This window comes from Triplophysa rosa, linkage group LG13 (assembly GCF_024868665.1).
Source record: "Triplophysa rosa linkage group LG13, Trosa_1v2, whole genome shotgun sequence".
Taxonomy (NCBI): Eukaryota; Metazoa; Chordata; class Actinopteri; order Cypriniformes; family Nemacheilidae; genus Triplophysa; species Triplophysa rosa.
The window spans coordinates 23,227,991-23,247,798 of record NC_079902.1 but is presented as its reverse complement, the minus strand read 5'-3'; the positions used below and the strand labels follow the sequence as shown (position 1 = coordinate 23,247,798).

Below are 19,808 nucleotides of genomic sequence, written 5' to 3'. Positions count from 1 at the left end.
ACCAAAACACTCCTAAATCTCAAAGATAAATCAACACAAAACACAAACAATTCTTTCTTTTTACTGAATAACACTTAAAATGACAGTTAATCTGGAATATTAATCTCTTAATGCAGTCAGATGCAAAGCATGCTGGGAACTACAGATCAACTGCCAAGGTAGTTATATCTACAATAATGATTTATGTAGTCTCAACACAAAATAAATAAGTAAACTTAAATTTACCAATTCAAATGGGTTTAACATAATCAAATTGAAATGTATTTACTTAATAATTTGCTCAATTAAAATGACTCAAACAAAATAATTAAAATCTTAACAACCAAAATTAGTAGATTTTATTCCCAAGATTTTTACATTATTTTAACTCAATTTTTTGTTAAAAACAGGAACATAATTCTATTACAGTAAGTAGATTTTAATAATTTCTTTTCATAAAATCTGCTAAGGCACGCAATGTTTTTTTTTTTGTGAATAATTCTGTAGTGAACTAAAATAGTATGATTTAATACATAATGAGTCATGTTCTTTAGAGGAATACACATGGATAATCCTCTCGTGACGTTGGTTAAATACGAGTCTAATGTAGGCAACTTTGAAAAGGCTCATAAATCAATTCTTATGTTTCTGCTATATATATTTCTTCATTTTTAATGGGCTTACTAATTGTATATACTACTACTATTATATAAATGATTAAAGTTGTCATAAAAGGCCTACAGAGTGAGTATATTTTGAGATGCACAGACACAGCAATGAAGTAAATATGATAAAAAATTTATTATCAAATAAATATCATCCAATAAAACAATACATACATCTCATTGTGAGATATCAGGTTTAGATTCATATAGATCTATAAAATGGTTTTCCAGACGGATGTTAAGGTTAATCGTGTTTTGAGAAAGCATGATACTGTGAAAGATCTTATCTTCCATAAAGAGCACTTGTGTTTTTTTTGCATCGGGTCTCATGTTCGGCAGGGAAACCACCTCACAGTTTCTTTCCAGGAATGGTTTTAAGACACGAGTTGTGTGATCTCAACGCCAGGTGGTGCTACAGACTTTTCATTCAAATCAACAAGTTCTAAACATTTGCTTCACAGTCCTTGAACAGATCTCCTAGTGGAAATTATCACGAAAATGTTCAATAAATAAGTAATAAATAGGGTAGCAGGGTCTCGGAGCAGCGGTGCAGTTTCTGCTGTGGTAGTGTCACGTACACTTTCTCACTGTACTCATTTCTATTGCAGTCTGACGAAGATCTAGAACAAGAAGAAAGTGGGCCGTTCGTTATCTCATTGCAGAACATATTCCAGGTAAAACACCACACGGATGATCACCGTGAATCTCCAGAAAACCCAGAATCAAAGCAGAATAAAGCTGATTTAATACATTGAGAGTTTGTCATTGTAACATGATTTATTGGACAAACCAATCCAAACGTTTAAGTGTTACTAGTTATTTAAGGAAGCTTCACTGTCCTCAAGCAAATTCTTATTTCTTTCTTTTGATTTGGGGTGAAGTATAAACTGGATGTTTTCGAGTAATCCACCAGCAAACAGGTTTGAAATGATTCCAATTTCTTTTCATAGAAAGTTTACAAAGACAGCGTTCTGGCATTGTTGCAGATTAACTTTTTCTACTAACCTTTTGCAGAAGAGTTTGAAAGTTCTCTAAATACGTGCGTCCGTCAACCATCGGGTACATGTTACAGGGTTTGCACTGGGCTTTCTGAAACACACCGATACGCATAGACGTTAGAAAACTGTGTTGGGATATTTCATTCTTACGTAGACTTTTCTCAATGTGCAGTTATTTTTGCTTCAGCTTTGTTTCTTACCTCTGTCTCGTTGCTGCAACTGGACACTTTATTCAGCTATAAAAGAAAGCAATGAACACATGAGTGAAAAGACCTTTGGTTTGATGTTGATATGAACAAATTTGATTTCAATACATGCAAATACAGACATAGACATAATTCACTTACAACAGTTTTGGTTTTGAGAAGGTCTCTGTGGATCACCCTCTGTGCCATTTTGTTATTGACGGGAAGGTAAATCACATTGGATGCGAAACATTTGAGAGCCGAAGCAATGCAACAATCCTGTTCAGAAAGAACAAACAAAACCAAAGTTTTTAACACGGGTGACATTTACACTTTTATCTTTAATAGTTTTATAGTCAGATGAGGGATGCAAATTTGGGATATATCTGTGCTCCGAGTGCTCAAGTGTCTTCTGGAACTACTGTAAAAGCTTTGTCTCTCTCTCTCTCTCTCTCTCTCTCTCTCTCTCTCTCTCTCTCTCCTCCACTCTCTCTCTCTCTCTCTCCTTCTCTCTCTCTCTCTCTCTCTCTCTCTCCCTCTCTCCTCTCTTCCACTCTCTTCTCTCTCTCTCTCCTCTCTGTCTCTGCTCGTCAGTCTCCGTATCCTCTCTCTCTCTCTCTCTCTCTCTCTCTTCCCCCCCCCTCTCTCTCTCTCGTCTCTCTCTCTCCTCACTCCTCCCTCTCTCCTCACTCTCTTCTCTCTCTCTCTTCTCTCTCTCTCTCTCCTCTCCTCTCCTCTCTCTCTCTCTCCTCTCTCTCTCCTCTCTCTCTCTCTCTCTCTCTCTCTCTCTCTCTCTCTCTCTCTTCTCTCTCTCTCTCCTCTCTCTCTCTCTCTCTCTCTCTCTCTCTCTTCTTCTCTCTCTCTCTCTCTCTCTCTCTCTCTCTCTTCTCTCTCTCTCTCTCTCTCTCTCTCTCTCTCTCACTCTCTCTCTCTCTCTCTCTTCTCTCTCTCTCTCCTCTTCCTCTCCTCTCTTTCTCTCTCTCGCTCTCTCTCTCTCTTTCAATTTCAATTTAAGTGAGAAGCTTACAAGCACAAATAGTATAAACGAAAAGAAAGATAATAATAGTAGTAAAATAAAATAAAAAGTGTGATATATGTAGTGCAACTTAAAGTGGTTTATAATATATGACAATATATAAAAACAGAAATAAGGTGCTTTTTAAACAAGGATTAACAAAACCAAATATACATTTAAGTAGCAGAATAAAGGAATATACGGTATAATGTTGTGTCTCTCTCTCTCTCTCTGTACTGGTTGCAGAAATCTATACATCTCAACAGTAAATTTCCCTTCTGCTTTTAACGCTTTTACAGAAACTGAGGAAACCCAAAATGTTTTCAAAACTTCTGCTTTACCATAATATACAGCAAAAAGGTTTCATTTAACTATTTGTTCTCAAAAATGTCTTTTGTTAAATAGATCAAAACTAAACTGGAAACATAAATAAAACATTGTTCAAACGTAAAAACCAAGTTGTGTGTATGATTCTACAGCTCGACTCTTAAACTCCTCTGAGTCTCAGAGTGACTGTTGTCATATTACTCATCAGATTTCACATAAAAGAAGCGTGCCTTTTTCCTGACCGAATGCTTTCTCGCCGTGCAACATTACTTGAATATGTTCTAAAACTAGCATTTACAAAAATAGAGGGTGTTTGTCAGAAAAACGATGACGGAGAGTCAGCGATAAGGAGATGCGCCTTGAGTTCGTTGAAACGCGGGACGGTTGAACGAAATCCACCCACATATTCTGTCCTGTAAATGTTGTTTCTGTGGATTAATAAATCTGTTGCGAGTTGTACGAGTGAAACCAGGCTGTTAGAAAAGGTGGGCTGTGTAATAATGAGTTCAATCACGTTTACTGATTCACTGAGTCATGCACAAACCGCCGTCAAACAATAAACATAATGATGCGCTCGCATTAGACGTCGCGTTCACTGCCTCTTGAGTCAAAAGTCTGAGCGAAACTCTTTCTTACCTTCATGTCATTGACGGTGGGCGAGTTGATCATTGTGTCAGTGACCTGGTTTAGAGAAAAACGAAAAGTCAGTGTCGTTCAGCACCAAAGACCGAATCTGCAGAACATCAGAAAGCTTCTTACCGTTCCTCTGCTATATTCCTTCTCCAGCTTCTTGAGTTCATTCATAGCTTTTCTGATCGTGAGGATGGTTGCAGACTCCTCGGCCGCCGCTACAGCCCAGCACGTCACTGCCAGCAGAACACACACAAACTTCATGTTTGACCCGGTAAAAACAGCTCTGTGTTTTCTCTAATGCTTTGTCCTTCATACTGTCGACAGGTAGAGATTCACCTTTATATCCTTCAGGACCCAGGAAAACCGCTTTCTCGTGGAGATTGGAAAACTAGAGGGACGGACATAATGAGTTTTTCTTTTCCACTGGCCTTCGTCACGACTGTCAATCGAGAGAGATGTAATCGAGAGCCGCGAGCGTGGGGGTGTACGGATGCAGCGTTTGTGTGTGTTTCTGTTTGTGTGCGCGCCTGTGTGTGTGTGTGTGTGTGTGTGTATGAACCTGACCCAGACTTTCTGCACACTTGGCAGGAAACTACAAAATGCTGTCAGTTCCTCTTCTCATTCTGAATCAGCAATAGGGCCGCGCGTGTGTGAGAGAGAGACTTCATCAACTAAATGGATATGAAAAGGTGCTTTTCTTTGCGGCTTCCCACAAACCATATTGATTATAGACAAAAACAGGAAGTTTAATGTACTTTTTGTCTTTTGCGAGATAATAATAGCTCAGCGTAGTATCTCGGACTGGTGGAAACCAAATATTCACACATCATCTCAGATGCCGGACACGTAGACGTTGACATGGCGAAGTTGTAGAAAGCACAGGTGTTCCTCGCGTCTGCGCTTAAACATCGGCGGCCGCAGTATCGTGACATGTTTTGCAAGACCCGATTGCAGAATAGGAAATGAGGTCATGCGCATGGGCATGTGAAACAAACCCTCCTCCGGCCAATCAGAAGACTCTGTTCGTGCCGAACAGGAAGTTGTGGGTGGCGGTTGCTGGATGTCGTACCCATCGTGTCACTGTGGCGGGGGAAGGCCCCAGTGACCTCTGGACCGGCGATGAAGTTGCGCTGGGGATTACTCCAGTCTCGAAGTGACACTCTCTAAGATCATGGAAGACGAGTTGTGTTTAGGTGAAAACGAAATGATTCAGAAGTTTCCTATTTCAGTTATGTCAAGAGCTCGATGATTTCCCTTCACCTGGAAAACAAATTGTATGTGCGTGTGTTTGGGGGGGGTGAAATTGCGTAAATTAAATTGATCATCTTCCAAATAATCTGAGTTGTGTGTGTGTGTGTGTGAGTGAGTGAGTGAGTGAGAGAGAAAGAGAGAGAGAGATGGGCAGATTGATGATGTCTGTGGCTGATGATGTAAACCCCAACGTTTTGTGTCGGAGGTGTGAGAAGAGATATTTGGGCAGCGTGACAATACACAGCTAGGAATACAGCACCGTTTTTGGTAGTTTTCGGAGCTATTACATCAACGCTCAAGGAGAGGCGGATTTGTAAAGTCTATCCTCCCAGGTCACATGCTCTGCCAATGATTAAAGACCCCCCTCCAAAAAAATTCTGTCATCATTTATTCATCCTCACGAGGTTGAAAACATATGACTCGTTCTTCAATGGAACACAAATGAAGATATTTTGAGAAATGTCTCAGTGGTTTTGTGTTCATACAATGGACATCAATGTGTTGTTTGGTTGTCAGCGTTCTTCAAAATATCTTCATTTGCGTTCATACAGGTCTGAAATGACTTGAGGCTGAGTAAATGATGACAGAACTTTCATGTTCGGATGAAGTAGCCCTTTAAAGTCAACCAGAAAAAGGTTTGTCTTTGTAGTTTTTCATCCAAATGTATCTGTTTGTTCTGCCCTATAATGATTTTTTATCCTTTATCCACCTGCCTCTGTTTCAGCCTCTTTGTCCCGATCCGGTCCATTCTGAATGTGAGAAGAAATGATGAAAACAAATCACATTTTTACATATTCAAGATGGTTCGGAGGATCTTTATTTAGAACATTTGGAAATAACGCTTATTTGTTCCGTAGGTAGAATAGTCCTTATGCAAGAATTATAATTAAAATATAATTAAAATAAATAAATAGTAATATAAATAGTATAGTGCACATTCATCCTTTAACATAAACAGGGCTTCATTATCTTCATTATCTTCATTTTTCCTTTTTTTGTTTTTAAATCTCATCAGACAAACAAATCATATCAGTTTAATCATACTGTTTTTAAATGAAAAAATGCAACAAAATCTTTCCCCCTTTTTTCTACACTTTTACATGTTGTGATGACTAACCTCACAAAAGTCCCAAATCTCTTATTTGGTATTTGCATACAAAAATAATGCAGCGCAGCGGAAACTAGAGTGTAAAGTGAGTCTAAAAGGGATGAATTGATTGTTTACATTAAAAACCGTCACTCAGTGTTTCCATTAAAGGAAATTTTGTCTTATTTTAAGATTAACCGTTTAACCTCTGACACACCCTTCAAATGACTCGACACTCAATTCAACGCTCAAAAATATTTGAGTTTTTATAAAAATCTAGAAGCTTCACTTAAAAGGGGGAAAGGCCCTAACGGTGATCAAAGATCACTTATAGCTCAGATATTTCAGGTTATGAGTCAGTTTCTGTTGTCATATTTCCATTATAAGGTGAAACCAAGTAAAATTCAGCACAGAATTCTTACTCGCTGTGTTTCTGTTTAAAAATAAAACTGAATCACCTCCTGTGAATATCACAACTTTAATTTAACTTTTTTTCAATTAAAATATTGAATTAAAAATTGATTTTATATTAATAAAACATATTTTATTTCTATAGAAAATGAATTGAAATGATGTGATTTGTCTCTTGATCAGTTTGTTTTCTGGGGGCGGGTTATAGATGCGTTCTAATATCGAGGCGAGTTATTGATCATGACTTAAAATGTCATTCTGTCAAAAACACAAACAGCTGATTACAAACAAATTGACTCACGCTGGAGCGAGACAGACAGTTTTGACTGGACTGAGTCACATTATGGTTTACAGTTTTACAGGTGCCATATACTGTACATCTGATGAGACTGATTTTTATATTCTGAAAAAATACCATGTCTGCATCAATATCTTATACATCTTATAGTAAATGATGTTATTTAGAAGTGGTTTTTAATTTGATTTCCCTCCACATAAATACTGTACAATGTCTGCTCAAATTGATCTGATATATGATCAGAGCTTTCAGTTTGAACATTTCTCATCTAAACCAGATCTTTATTTTTTCAATAATTTTTTTCAAATAATTTTGTTATTATTTCACAGAATAAATATTCAAAGTAACATCAAAGACAAAGTCTTTATCTAATTTTATTTATTAGTGATCGAGCTTTGAGCAAAACAATATTTATTTGTAATTTTTTGACACGCACGCACACACACACACACGCACGCACACACACACACACACACACACACACACGCACGCACGCACGCACGCACGCACGCACACACACACACACACACACACACGTAAATTAACGGCACAGTAAGTTTATTACGTTTATTAAATAGATCCTTGCAAAGGGTTCTCCTTAAGATGTTCTTACATGGGCTCATAAAACATTCATGTTGTATGTTTTTATGCGATATGAAAAATGTGTATTATATTTTTTTCTATTGTCTATTCTATTATGTCTAAATCATTTTTCATTGATAAATCTGTAACATATATATTGCATTTAAATGTCTGATTCTTACGTTTTCATACAGTAGTGGTCAAAAGTGAGCCTTTGGAAAATGGACGTCTTTGCTCTTTATTTAAATATACCATTAAAGATGCGTGGGTTTGTATGCGTGTTGTTGTGTTTGGAGTATAAACTTGGCAAAACATTACACACAACACATGAGCAAAGAATATGAAGACAATTAAATATTACCAGATCAACGAATATTAGTATTGTAGTCAATGTTTGCTTTTATTTCCCTTATAGGCAAATATAGCCAGCAGAACGGTTCACTAAAAATAAATGAATCTGTGGGTTTGTAAATCCGTGGGTTTGTAACTTTGATATTTTAAGTAACCAACTTAATATCAATTGTTGGAAACATTTTGAGTAAACTTGACAAGGCTTTTAAGGGCCTTTTCTATATACTATTTAAGTTACTTAAAAGTTAGATTAACTGTGACAAAGACCTGACTGGGCAGAGGATTTCTCAGCATGCATTGCATGATACTGAAAAATAAAAATAATGTCGAATTTCTGTGTGATTTAATGCATTATTATGCATAACAAGAAAAATGTGAGTCTTCTTAATGTTTAGTACACCGTTTTATTGACATATAAAGAGTTTTGGGGACATTGGTGGTTTTAAGAGGTTACTATTGTGCTAAAGAGAGCGTTTGCTTAGGTTCCGAACACACGTACTATAAAATTGTTTTGAATGTTGCTTTGATGAAAGGCATTATATTAGAAGCGCTAATGCTGTGATTAGCGCATCTTTGTTTGGACTGTTCTGTAATAAACAGTGCTGCATAAAAGACAATGTTTGGTGAACTTAAAACTATAGTTTGAAAATGTTTACATTTAAGTTGGCGTTACTTAAGAATGCAAGTTGAAAACATGAGATGTCTAAAAGCACATTCAAAAATAAAATGAGTTAGGGTTAGTTCAAAATATAACAAAAAATTGATGACTCAATTTTATTGTGTACTGTAAATGGGGCTCAAGATTTGTTTACAGTGTTGTTGTCTCTATAGCACAGAAATAGGAGTATTTAAAATACACAGTGTCAATATACAGTTTGCAAAAAAGTACTTGAGAAATATTTGTAATGGGTGCTGTAGATCCAGGTGAAGAATGTGCGCTGGTTAGATTTATGAAGGCAATTAAATGTAATGTATTTCTCACTTTTGTGTTTTATTTACATTGTAAACTGTAGTTCCCCTAAGATCCACCAATGTCATGTCTTCAAACAGGACTCGACTGAAACGCAAATGAGGACGCCATTGAGAAGTAGGACAATGATGCTATTCGAGTATTATTTCTGAGTTTACTCGGCATGCGAGCTATATTGTTCAAGTTTTGTGGCTCAGTGTGGCCATTTTCTATACGTTAGCATGCAGTGCGTCAGGCTTGCATTTGTGTGTAGGTTGAGAGTTGAATATTCTGTTTTTCACTTTCTCTCTTACACGCAGAACATCAGACGTGCAGACACAACAAGCTCGAGCAGAATACTGATTCCAGCCCAGCTGAAGTCAACAGCCCGTTCAGACGACTGATATTGGGGGCATGTGTGAAGACGCAGGTGAATCAGTTTTCTGGCTTATTCAGACTGAGAAAGAGGCATGTCGATTTTGCGGATTTTACGGTAAGTGCACAGGAAGACTGGGCGATGTGGGCGGGGGACGGCCGGTCTGGTTGTATGTAAGATGGGAATAAATGTGCTTTGTTTATGCTTTGCTATGGAATGCGTGGCTCCTTGTGTCCTACTTCTCAATCTGGAGAATTACATTGCCATAATAAAGCTGAATTAAAATGACTCGATATTGATGGAATAGAATTTTGATAGAATTTGTCAAATTCTTGAGCTGCCTCTCTTAAGGCTAATGAGATTTAGTTGAAATTGTAAGAAAATGAATATAAGATTAATGTCTTTAATAATGTTGTGTACTAATGTGTGGCAAAAGCGTGTAGTTTATGAATTTTAAGCAGTCGTGGAGTTACATTATATCTCCAACTATAATTTACAGCGGTTTCAAACCATTACCCTAAAATAACCTAACCTCTGCTTTCTTATTCTTATTATGTGCAAAAACATAAGAATACATAATAAAAGCATGTTTTAATCATACGAAATAAAATATATTGCTAAAAAAATAAGAATCCGTTAATATAAAAAATAATAATTCATTTTCGTGGTAAAGAAAGTGTAGTAAAAATGTTGAAAATGACTGGACCAGCAGGGAAAAAAATCCTTGTTGATGTAAAATGTCTAAAAAAAGGTTTGTGGCCTTTCACTTTTTAGATTTGAGTATTTCAATACATCCAACATTTCAACGTTAATTGAAATAAAAGAAAAGACATGATTTGCATTAGCAATTGTACAGTATTAAGTGAGGTCCCTGTAGATCAAAGCCAGCTTAAACTTGACTACACTCTTAAAAATAAGGGTGCTAAAAAGGGTTCTTTGTGACTATGTGGCCGATGCCATATAGAAGAACCATTTTTGTTTATTCAAAAAGCTTTTCAGTTGAACAACTATTTCTTATCATTTGATAGATACAATCTTTATCCACCACAAAAAAAACTCTTTTGTTTGACAAGGTTCTTGTTCGTAAGAGTATAATGGGATTTTCTGGTTTCCACATCTCATTTTGATCGAGTTTGATGGTTTTGGAGACCTGCTAAACTGACCTAAACCATCTAAAACCAACAAAACATTCGACGGATTCAAAGAGTTTTAGTTTTTGCGGCTGTGTCATTCGTGCGTTTGTTTGTAAAGACACCTGCACACGTCAACAGGAGATGGAGGTGTTTCCCTCAGCAGGTTATTTCACTTCGACAGTCTCGAGTACTTCAATGAGAAAGTCACGCCCTTTCTGGGTGTCACAGGTACACCAGTATAAAACATTACATCTTCTGTTAAAACCTGAGTGAGCTTCATAAACCAATCCAATAACTATATACATGAACACAGATATGTAAAAGAGTTAGTCATGACTTAAGGAAATAAGCTCAAAAATTCATTCATATAGAATGTCTGACTGCAGTTATGGCACAGATTGGGACAATCGCAGTAAATCTCTTTATTTCTACAAAAAATAAACAACAACAAAACAGTACATACCAGTGCAAGGTGTCAGAGTGGAGTGTCCGTGGTGCGAGGCAGCGAGCCGTTTGGTGTCTGACTGAAAACTAAAGGGGTCTTTCACTTCATTAACACAATATTCTCATTTCTGAAACCGTGACATTTCCCTGGCATTTAGGGGGTTAACAGATCGCCGCTTCTGAAAACAACCGAAGACACATGTTGTTATGGAAACGCAGAGATTTAGAGGAAACTAGATACAAGTTTCTGTCCAGAGGCCTGTATGTGGGAGTATTATTTATGACTTCAAAGTTAATTTTTCCATCAGAGCGGCACATACAGTACAGAGGCGACATGGGACGTTTCTGAGAAAAGATGCGCTTTTGGTTTTTACAAGTTATTGATTAGGTCAATCGTTCATTAAAGGAGCGCAGTGTAGAGAAATATACTGTGGTGGTACCATGGTAAAGTTACGGATCGGTTAGCTTACCACGGTACTTTTGTTTTGTGGTGTATGAATAATGGAAGGTGGTTGAAAGTGGATTCCTTCCAGTGGTATTACGATCCAAAACCATCACAGTACTGTCCTGTGTTTTTATTATGTACCGTGGTATTTACTGTATATGGAACGGCATCTACATGCCTAGATCAAAAGAAACATGGTACTGCCGTTTTACGTTTTGGTCCTTTGTAACTCGATGGTTGAAATATCGTCAGGGTTTTGCTTCGGATTTTTCGTGAGTAATGTAAGAGGAGATCAATATTGTGTTCATTACTTACACATGACACAGAGAAAACTAACTTTTCAGTAGCTGCAAGGGGCAGGGGGTCATCGCAGGGGGTCATCGCACGGGGTCACGGACGCTCGCGTTGGCGTTCATCATTATCAAACCATCAGACATTCAGAGATGGAGGCAGCGCTGAAATTTCGACACCTTGACGCACATCATTTCCTACTTTCCATTGAGAATTTTTCGAGTCTGAAACTTGTAAACAAACTTTCACCCCCTGCGAGCAGAACACCAACGCCTCTGCCTTTCGGAAAATAACAAATGACTGAAATCCTGTTTATTACACAGGTGAGGTCTGCAGGTGGCACTTTGCGTTATTTTTGGAAACTTGATGTATTTGCGAGGTGAAGCTGAATTTAGCATGGCTCGGCGGCCTGTGCAACGTGCCTTCTCGGCTTGAATTTGACACGCAAAGAGCAAAATCACTTTTACTGATGTGTTAGTCATGAAGGTCTGAGTGCCGTCATTTCATTAAAGTCTTATTCATTTCTCTCAGAGTGGCTGAGTCATATTGATGGTTCAGAGAGTCTCTGCTCTCACAGGCCTCTCTCACCACGAGACAACACATTTATTTAGCTAAATGTGATTATCGTGACAACAAGTTGCGTTTGTTTTAAAAAAGCACATTTGTAATGGATTAATAAAATACGGGGAAAGTTGTCAGGATAGATCCAACATGGACACAGCAATTTATGTAAACTTGTATTTCACCAGAAAATTAACCATATTGTTTTATTTTAAAATGCTTTAGAAAATGGACATTTCACCAAAATCCTTTCATCGTTTACTCACGTTATTCCAAATCTGTATGACTTTCAGAACACAAAAGGAGATATTTTGAAGAATGTTGGTAACACTGAATCCCATTGACTTCCATATATGAACACGAAAACACTGAGATGTTTTTCAAAATATCATCTTTTGTGTTCGAGGGAAGAAGTCTTGCAAGTTTAATAAATGATGACAACATTTGTATTTTTATTACTGAACTATCCCATGCACTCTTAGGAGTCTGAACACATCATTTCTCATTCAGTTGTTTAACTCATTCACATTAGTAGATTTCAATGAAGACATTACTTGATCCACTTGAGACTTTGCATCTTGAGAAAACCCTTTAGCTACACTTTCCAACATGACCCAAAGGTGAGATTTTGTCCGTACGAGACAGATGACACACTTGATTTGTCCTGTACAGTCAGTGGTTCTCAAACGTTTTCGTTGTAAGGCCCCTTTGTGTTAAGTGCATCGCTTTGCTGTCCCCCATATAAAGACGTATAATCTTAAACTTAGAATTTTAATTAAACCAAAAACATTCAGTTATACAATGCTGGAACCTCAATTCTTTTGGTTGGTGGTGTCATTTTTCAGATGTTTGATTGCATAAAATCTATGATAAATTTCTATATTTCATAAAATGCCACAAAATCTGTGGCCCCCCTGGATCCATCTTGGGGGTCCCCCAGGGGGCCACGGCCCCCAGTTTGAGAACCACTGCCGTACAGCATCACTGTCAGCTCTTGTTTGTTGATTTCTGAGGGAGCTACACTTCAGTTTCTTCTAACTTCACTCTGACAATACATTTGAATTGATTTGACTGAGGTGACATGTTTAATTTCCCTTCAAAGCTTCAGTGTTTCAACAATAAATGTTTGGGCTGATTCTGTTTATTGACTCATGTTTTCAGCCTTTCTCAGTAAAAGTCTGTCACATTTATCTGATGTCTGTGGTTGGAGTACTCTTCAAATAAACAAGTATGAGTCATACTTTACTAATAACAAGCAATTTCACAAGTGTTGTTTTTTTGTTTTAAAAAGCCTGGCATTTCTGAGACTGCCCTCTATGGGTCCCAATAATGTACTTCATACCTAAAATATCTGCACACTTAGAAATGTCTGAATTTCATGGCATAACCATATGCAAAAACAAAACAAACAAACAAAAAAAGATAATGGAGCTTCTCTCAGAACTATCCTCATGCTTGACTTGAGACAGTAATGTAATAGCACTGTGGTAGTTGTAGTTATTTTTTCTTTATAAATTATATATCAGTTTGGCAAATATATCTGATAGCAAACGTGTAACACTGAAGGATATTAATCCAATTGTAAAATGATTGATTCAGCATCTGAGGTCCACACTGTTTAGAAAACCAAACACCGTGGTTTTAATTTGAATCAATGTGTATCTATTGTTTAACCATTTAAACATGACTAAACTTACTTGTTTGCTATTTTATCTAGTAATTCAGTGACATTCATGTTAAGTGTTGCTCAGATTCCTGTACACACAGACAGACAACACAAATACAGCAAATACATTTTTACTGTGTATTTAATATCGTACAAAATAATTATACATTAAAATATTTTTACAACCTCATAGAAAAGATAGCAACACAAATCAACACTTTAAGAGTCTTACAGATACAGCTTAAAGGACATGGGGGATCGATTCAGTACAGACTTGTCTTTTTCATGATTCTTAAAAACTCCTGCTCATTAATTTCACCGTCTCCATCTCTGTCTGCCTCGTCTATCATTTCCTGCGTCAAAAAAAGAGGAAATCATGTTAAAACTACAGTCTACAAAAACATGTTATTTTGCAGCAGGTTTTTCCAACAGATGTCAGCCGTTCCTCCGTAACATCTTATCAGATCTAAAGCCACTTAACTATGCACTGACTAACTAGTCAGTTTCTGAGGAGAAACACAGATTCTCCCCATGTTTCTGTGGATTTCCCCGCATTCACGGCTGGTGTTTCCAGACCCACCTGTAGCTCTTCATCTGTGAGATTCTCCCCGAGCTCTTTGGCCACTCTCTTGAGGTTTTTGAAGGAGATTCTGCCTGTGCAGTCATCGTCAAAAAGTCTAAATGCTTTCAGGATCTCTTCTTTGGAGTCCTTCTCGCTCTTGTGAAATATACAAAGACACACATTATAAGTGGGTGTTAATTCTTCTTATTTACTTATTAAGTTGCCATTAAAACACCACGGGTCGCTTTAAAGTGGTCATAAATGTATAGGTTGATTAGTTTTGTTATTATTAACAAGCAGACGTACCATCTTCTGTGTCATCATAGACAGGAAATCACTGAAGTCGATTGTGCCCGTTCCTTCTTTATCAATATCAGCAATCATCTTCTTTATTTCCTCTTTCTTTGGCTCAAAGCCCAGAGCTCGCATAGCAACCTACGGCAATCACTCTATTATTCAAATGTATGGACACACGTTTCATGACTTTTATGCTTTCAAATCATCCTTAAATCTAAATCTGCTGAACACAGACAAATTATTTTATGATAAAATGTCATCAGATTATCTTCTTATGTGGTTCTCAAAATAGGGAAGGAAAATGAGCCAACGAATGAACATACACTGGATCTTCAATACTGTTTAAAAGCATCCGAGGATGAAGTTGGTTTAGAATCAGTAGTGGGAATTAATCACTCAGATGGGATTTTCTGATGAGTTTTACTCAGTAAGTCCTTTATGTAAATTAATTAGACTTCATGATATAATACCTGAGTATAGGACTGTACAAGCTAAGAGTTTAACTGTACCTTCAGTTCTTTCACATCTATAGTCCCCGACCCGTCTGTGTCAAACAGATCGAAGGCTTCTTTAATTTCTTGCCTCTGTTCTTCTGTCAGCTCTGGTTTGGGACCCGCTCTTTTCCTCTGGTTACTGGTGCCACTGGGTTTTCTGAAGCTAGAAGCCTCGAATAAAACAACAGAAAGACACAAACAGAGATGCAACCAAACGTTCACTAGGGGGCGTTGCGTTACATTTTGTATTTGTATTGTGAGTGTATTAAACGTGTATGGTAAGATTTGCATTAAATCAATAATCAAAGCAAATGACATTTAAACTATACATTAAAATATTTAAACTGGTATAAAGAAGCAATCACAAATATGAGTGACCAATACACAGGTAATTTAAAAGATGTCAATGTGTTATTTACATGTTATTCAAATGCTTTAGAACGCATAATCTGACCCGGCATTTTGAGTAAAATCGCAATTAAGATTACATGTAAAATCGCAATTAAGATTACTTGTAAAATCGTGGGTTTACGGTACTATTAGTTTAATCCCAACAAACATTAATAAAGCACATTCACGCAAAGCAAAAAGCTACAGTTGTGTACCACAAGCAGTGGAAGGCAGATATAAAATCAATACAAATGTTTATTTTACTGCCTTTCATGTAACTGTTGGTTTCCATAACAATACAAGCTAACAGCTCAGCTAACCAGCACATTCATCTCTAATTTATCTTCTCCTGACGTAAATTAATTCAACAGGTTTTAAAAGTAAATATAGGGTGCACCTACCATGTCGGAAATGTCAATAAAAACACACTAAATCTTCGCAAACAGCGTCAAATGTTAGTAAATAACAGTAGGAAATGCTGTCAGTGACGTTGTTTCCTCTGAGGTTGTTTGTGTGGTGGTGGAGCCTGCTGACTGAGTGACAACAGTCTGGGCCAATAGGTGATGTCCTTTCGCTGTATAGTAATCCCGTCGACCAATCATCGGCGAGTAGTCTGGTACTTTCGATTTAACTGACAATTGCGTTCGTTTGGCGTCTGTCTCTTAGCAACGTGCTGCCGTAGACGTGTGCGGTGGGTAGTGGACTGCGCACGCGCGACATAACGTGGCGAAGGAAGGTACGTATGTTCTGCAGCATGAATACTATAGTGAATATTGTTGTGCTTGTCCTGCTGTCTTTAAAGTGTAACACAAAATGATACACAGAGAGGTTTTAATGGAATTTAATTTAATGTAAATGAACTCGCTAACACGTTGTTGGCTGAAGTGCCTAGATTTACGTTGGCCATTCGCATGACGCACTGAAATGTGTTCTGTATCTTTATCAATACTCCTGTTGACTTCTTTGATATAAACACATTTTCTGTCCTCGTCAGATAAAGCATGGGAGTATTTATTCGTAGTCATCGTGGCGAAATGTTTTTGCAGCGTCAATACATTGTTTATATCCGAGATTTTCATTTAAAGCATTAGAAGTCATCACATAGTGGTTCATAATCTGCATGGCAACTAAAGTGTTGTAGGTTTACACCACATGAGCCCACATAAAACCTTAACTCGAGTTAATCCAGATGGACTGCATTTGTATTGTGTGCCAACGTAAAAAATGGTGTCGTATATTGTAGTAGCCTATACTGTAGTGTATTTTTATAGTTTACAGTTTTCTGTTGTAATAACTAGTGAATCAATAAACCGTAAATATAAGTTATTTATAAGTTTCATTTAAGGTTCGAAATACTATCTAGAATAGACATTTAGAGATTTTATTACAGGAAAAAAGTAAGAGATCACTCCAGTTTTGCTTTTAAACATCATTTCTACGTGTATTGTGTCAATTTCAGTCCTGTGTGTGTTGAATTCCGACAGAAAGAAACCTCGGGAATGACATAAAGTCACCCAACAGCAATGTGACAGAACGCAAAGACGCATGAAAGTTGTGAAAAAATCATGCTTTCATTGCATTTTTTGTTTGTTAGTTTTATCAGTTTGTCTCGTTGCAAATAAATGCAAAAAACAAACAAACAATATTTTGATTTGGTATTTGGGAGAAATGTTGTCACTAGTGTCCAGAATGAAATAAAAATGATAATTTTACTAAAACACAGAGAGTAAATTCAGAAGACGAGATATAATTTTGGAGTGGTCTCATATTTTTTTCTGCAGCTTTAACACATACAAATTTACTTCACAAGAAATCTATTCATTACGATTAGAAAATCTGGTCCAATAGTAGCTATTTTCATTGAATAAATCTTTTTATTTCTCTAACAGATGTCCAGAGCTTCAGTGGCCTCCATCGGTCAGCAGCGCCACATCGCTCTCCAGCAGCTGGAAGCCATTGCAACCACAACTCATTCCTTTCTGGGTCCAAATAAACGTCAGAAGTTCATTCAGGATGAGGATGGAGGTAACGTGGCGTTGGTCAGCTCCTCTGCACGTCTGCTGGAGAACGTAGAGATGGACAGTTCTGTCGCTCAGCTGCTCAATGAGACCATACAGGCTCATCAGAAGATCCTCCGGTCTGGGACAAACACGCTGGTGTTTCTGACCGGGATCTGGAGTAGAGTCGCACTGGATTGTCTGCATAGAGGAATAAGTGTGTTACGCATTAAAAATGCCATGACTAAAGGACTAGAGGTGTGTTTGGAGGCGTGCAGACGCTCGGCTGTATGTTTGGAAGAAGTGTCCGGCAAGAAAGACTTGGACGTCTTTGAGAGAAAGAAAACGGAGGAAAAGCTCCCTCAAAATATCAGGTTAACACTGAAGCACAGCAGACACTTTACTTCAAATGATCTTCAAGCTGTGAAAAGCGCTGATGTGTCTCATGTAGCACACGGCGTCAGCCACGGATGTCAGGACTCCATGAATTTAGTTTTGGAAGCTTACAAGCTGCAGTCTGGATATAACACGAGTGCGCTGGATATCCAAAAGCTGGTCACATGTCCGGTGTCCGGCCCTTCCGAGAAACACTCGCGTGTGCTACACGGGTACGTCGTGCTGGTGTCGGCAGAACAGTCTTCGGTGGTTCAACACCTTCAGGAGCAGACGTTAAAAATCGCTCTGGTGACCGGAGACTTGAGCGAGAAATATCGCCACGTGGGCTTTAACCGGCCCGCACACATCACACACGTCACAGATCGTCCTGACGTGACGTGTGCGAGCCGTGAAGAGCGCTGGATCGAGAAGGCATCCAAAACACTGCGGCGTCTGAGCGTAGATGTTCTGCTTGTGAGCGGTGCGGTGTCTGTGAAGCTGAAGGATCATTGCATTCCCTACAACATTCTGGTCGTTGAAGGTGTGAGAACTGACATTTTGAAGGACTTCAGCACATCCACGGGTGCCGTGCTCGTGTCATACATCACACAGCTCACCGAACGATGCGTGGGCCGAGGGCTGAAGATCCGTCGATGGAGGGAGTTCAGCAGCCACGGCGGGAAAAATGAATCGACCGCCATCAGCATAACAGCTGCAGGCACGTCTCTGGTCACGGCGGTCATTACCAGCTCCGTACGTGCCGAGTTACGAAGCCTGGAGGATCGGTTCTGGAGCTGCGCTCACCGTCTGCACCAGGCGTTTACAGACGGGAAGCTTCTGCGGGGAGCGGCGGCCACAGAGCTTCTCTGCATCCAGCAGATTTATAAATCCACACGGACTGGGATGGAAAACCCACATGAGAAGGTTGTGATGCAGCTGATGGCCGACGGCTGGATGGACTATATCTCCACACTGATGCTGAACTGTGGGACGGTCTCATGTAAAGCCGAGGCTCGGACGTCTGTCACACGCCTGCTGAGACTCCGCGAGGACGGAGAACCCGTGTGTGTTAAAGCATTATGGGCCCCGATGGAGGCGGAGACAGATTCTGAGACTTCTGTGTATGATAATGTGACTGTGAAGTTTGAAGCTTGGAGGAGAGCATTAGATCTGGTGCTTCTTGTTCTTCAGTCTGACACTGAGATCATTACAGGTGTCAGTGAAGGAGAAAATGTTTATAATGAGTTTGTGTTTCTTTAAGACGAACGGACTTTAGTCAGGATACATGGCATGTTTGATTTTAAGGGCTTTAAAAACAACCTCTTCATTAGTTTGTACTGTTGTGCACCACTTTGTTAAGTACAACCTATTGTCAGCATCTATATATCTGCGTCAAAATGTCATCTTTTCTAACTAGAGGCTGTTGGACAGTGTAGTAGAAATATGTGATTTCAGAGAATCATTATTTTCTATCAAAATGGATCAAAATGTTTCATTAATTATCTGTCTGTTTTATCATGTTGAATTGAATAAATGAATTAATTAATGAAATTATTAGGATCATTCTTAAGAAAGGGGCTTTTGTGATTTTTTGTGACTCTCTCTATGTTTACTGCACTGAAACTAAAAAATGTGTTTTTAATGTATATTATTAAATACTGCCACCAGGTGAACATAAATGTGTACCACAAAGCAGGATTTTGCAAATGAGCTAATGTTACTACTTTATGAAAGTTTCCATGGGACTGTTCATTTTGTGTTTTTGTCCGAACTCAAATCTCGAATCACTTTTGTTTATTAAAGGTATTTGTTCATTAAAACGTATAATTCTTAACATGTCTGACAAACAAAAGTCTTATGGCTTTTATTTTGTGTACGCGTGTATCGGATCTCTTCTTTTAAAGACATTTGTTCATTTAAATATGTATTATTAAATGAATACTTACATTTAAACTATACATATATAATTATGTATTCACTGTTTTTCATGTCTGATAACAAATCAGCAAGTTCTAGTTAAAAGCCTTTTATTTTGAAAGCATCCTG

At 38.1% G+C, this 19,808-nt stretch overlaps 3 protein-coding genes across 4 annotated transcripts; 1 reads left to right on the top strand and 2 right to left on the bottom strand.

Moving 5' to 3' along the window:
- Window positions 1-808: 808 nt before the first annotated feature.
- Window positions 809-11,288, bottom strand: il21 (interleukin 21). Its single transcript, XM_057349484.1, has 10 exons — window positions 10,704-11,288; window positions 5,763-5,802; window positions 4,798-4,965; window positions 4,139-4,190; window positions 3,929-4,035; window positions 3,806-3,850; window positions 1,990-2,106; window positions 1,843-1,878; window positions 1,650-1,733; window positions 809-1,264 (listed from the first exon to the last, which is right to left on the bottom strand). The coding sequence occupies exons 2-10, from the start codon at window positions 5,799-5,801 to the stop codon at window positions 1,244-1,246; spliced, it is 669 nt and encodes a 222-aa protein (XP_057205467.1). The 5' UTR covers window position 5,802; window positions 10,704-11,288; the 3' UTR covers window positions 809-1,243.
- On the top strand, window positions 9,031-19,601 carry bbs12 (Bardet-Biedl syndrome 12). Of its 2 annotated transcripts, none has more exons than XM_057349482.1 (2): window positions 9,031-9,224; window positions 17,280-19,601. In XM_057349482.1, the coding sequence occupies exon 2, from the start codon at window positions 17,280-17,282 to the stop codon at window positions 19,020-19,022; it is 1,743 nt and encodes a 580-aa protein (XP_057205465.1). In that variant the 5' UTR covers window positions 9,031-9,224; the 3' UTR covers window positions 19,023-19,601. The 2 variants fall into 2 exon arrangements, with proteins under 2 accessions (XP_057205465.1, XP_057205464.1); XM_057349481.1 differs by lacking the exon at window positions 9,031-9,224 and adding an exon at window positions 16,066-16,126.
- cetn4 (centrin 4) lies at window positions 13,763-15,916 on the bottom strand. The gene is made up of 5 exons (XM_057349487.1): window positions 15,792-15,916; window positions 15,016-15,171; window positions 14,516-14,644; window positions 14,228-14,365; window positions 13,763-14,000 (listed from the first exon to the last, which is right to left on the bottom strand). The coding sequence occupies exons 1-5, from the start codon at window positions 15,792-15,794 to the stop codon at window positions 13,911-13,913; spliced, it is 516 nt and encodes a 171-aa protein (XP_057205470.1). The 5' UTR covers window positions 15,795-15,916; the 3' UTR covers window positions 13,763-13,910.
- Window positions 19,602-19,808: the final 207 nt, after the last annotated feature.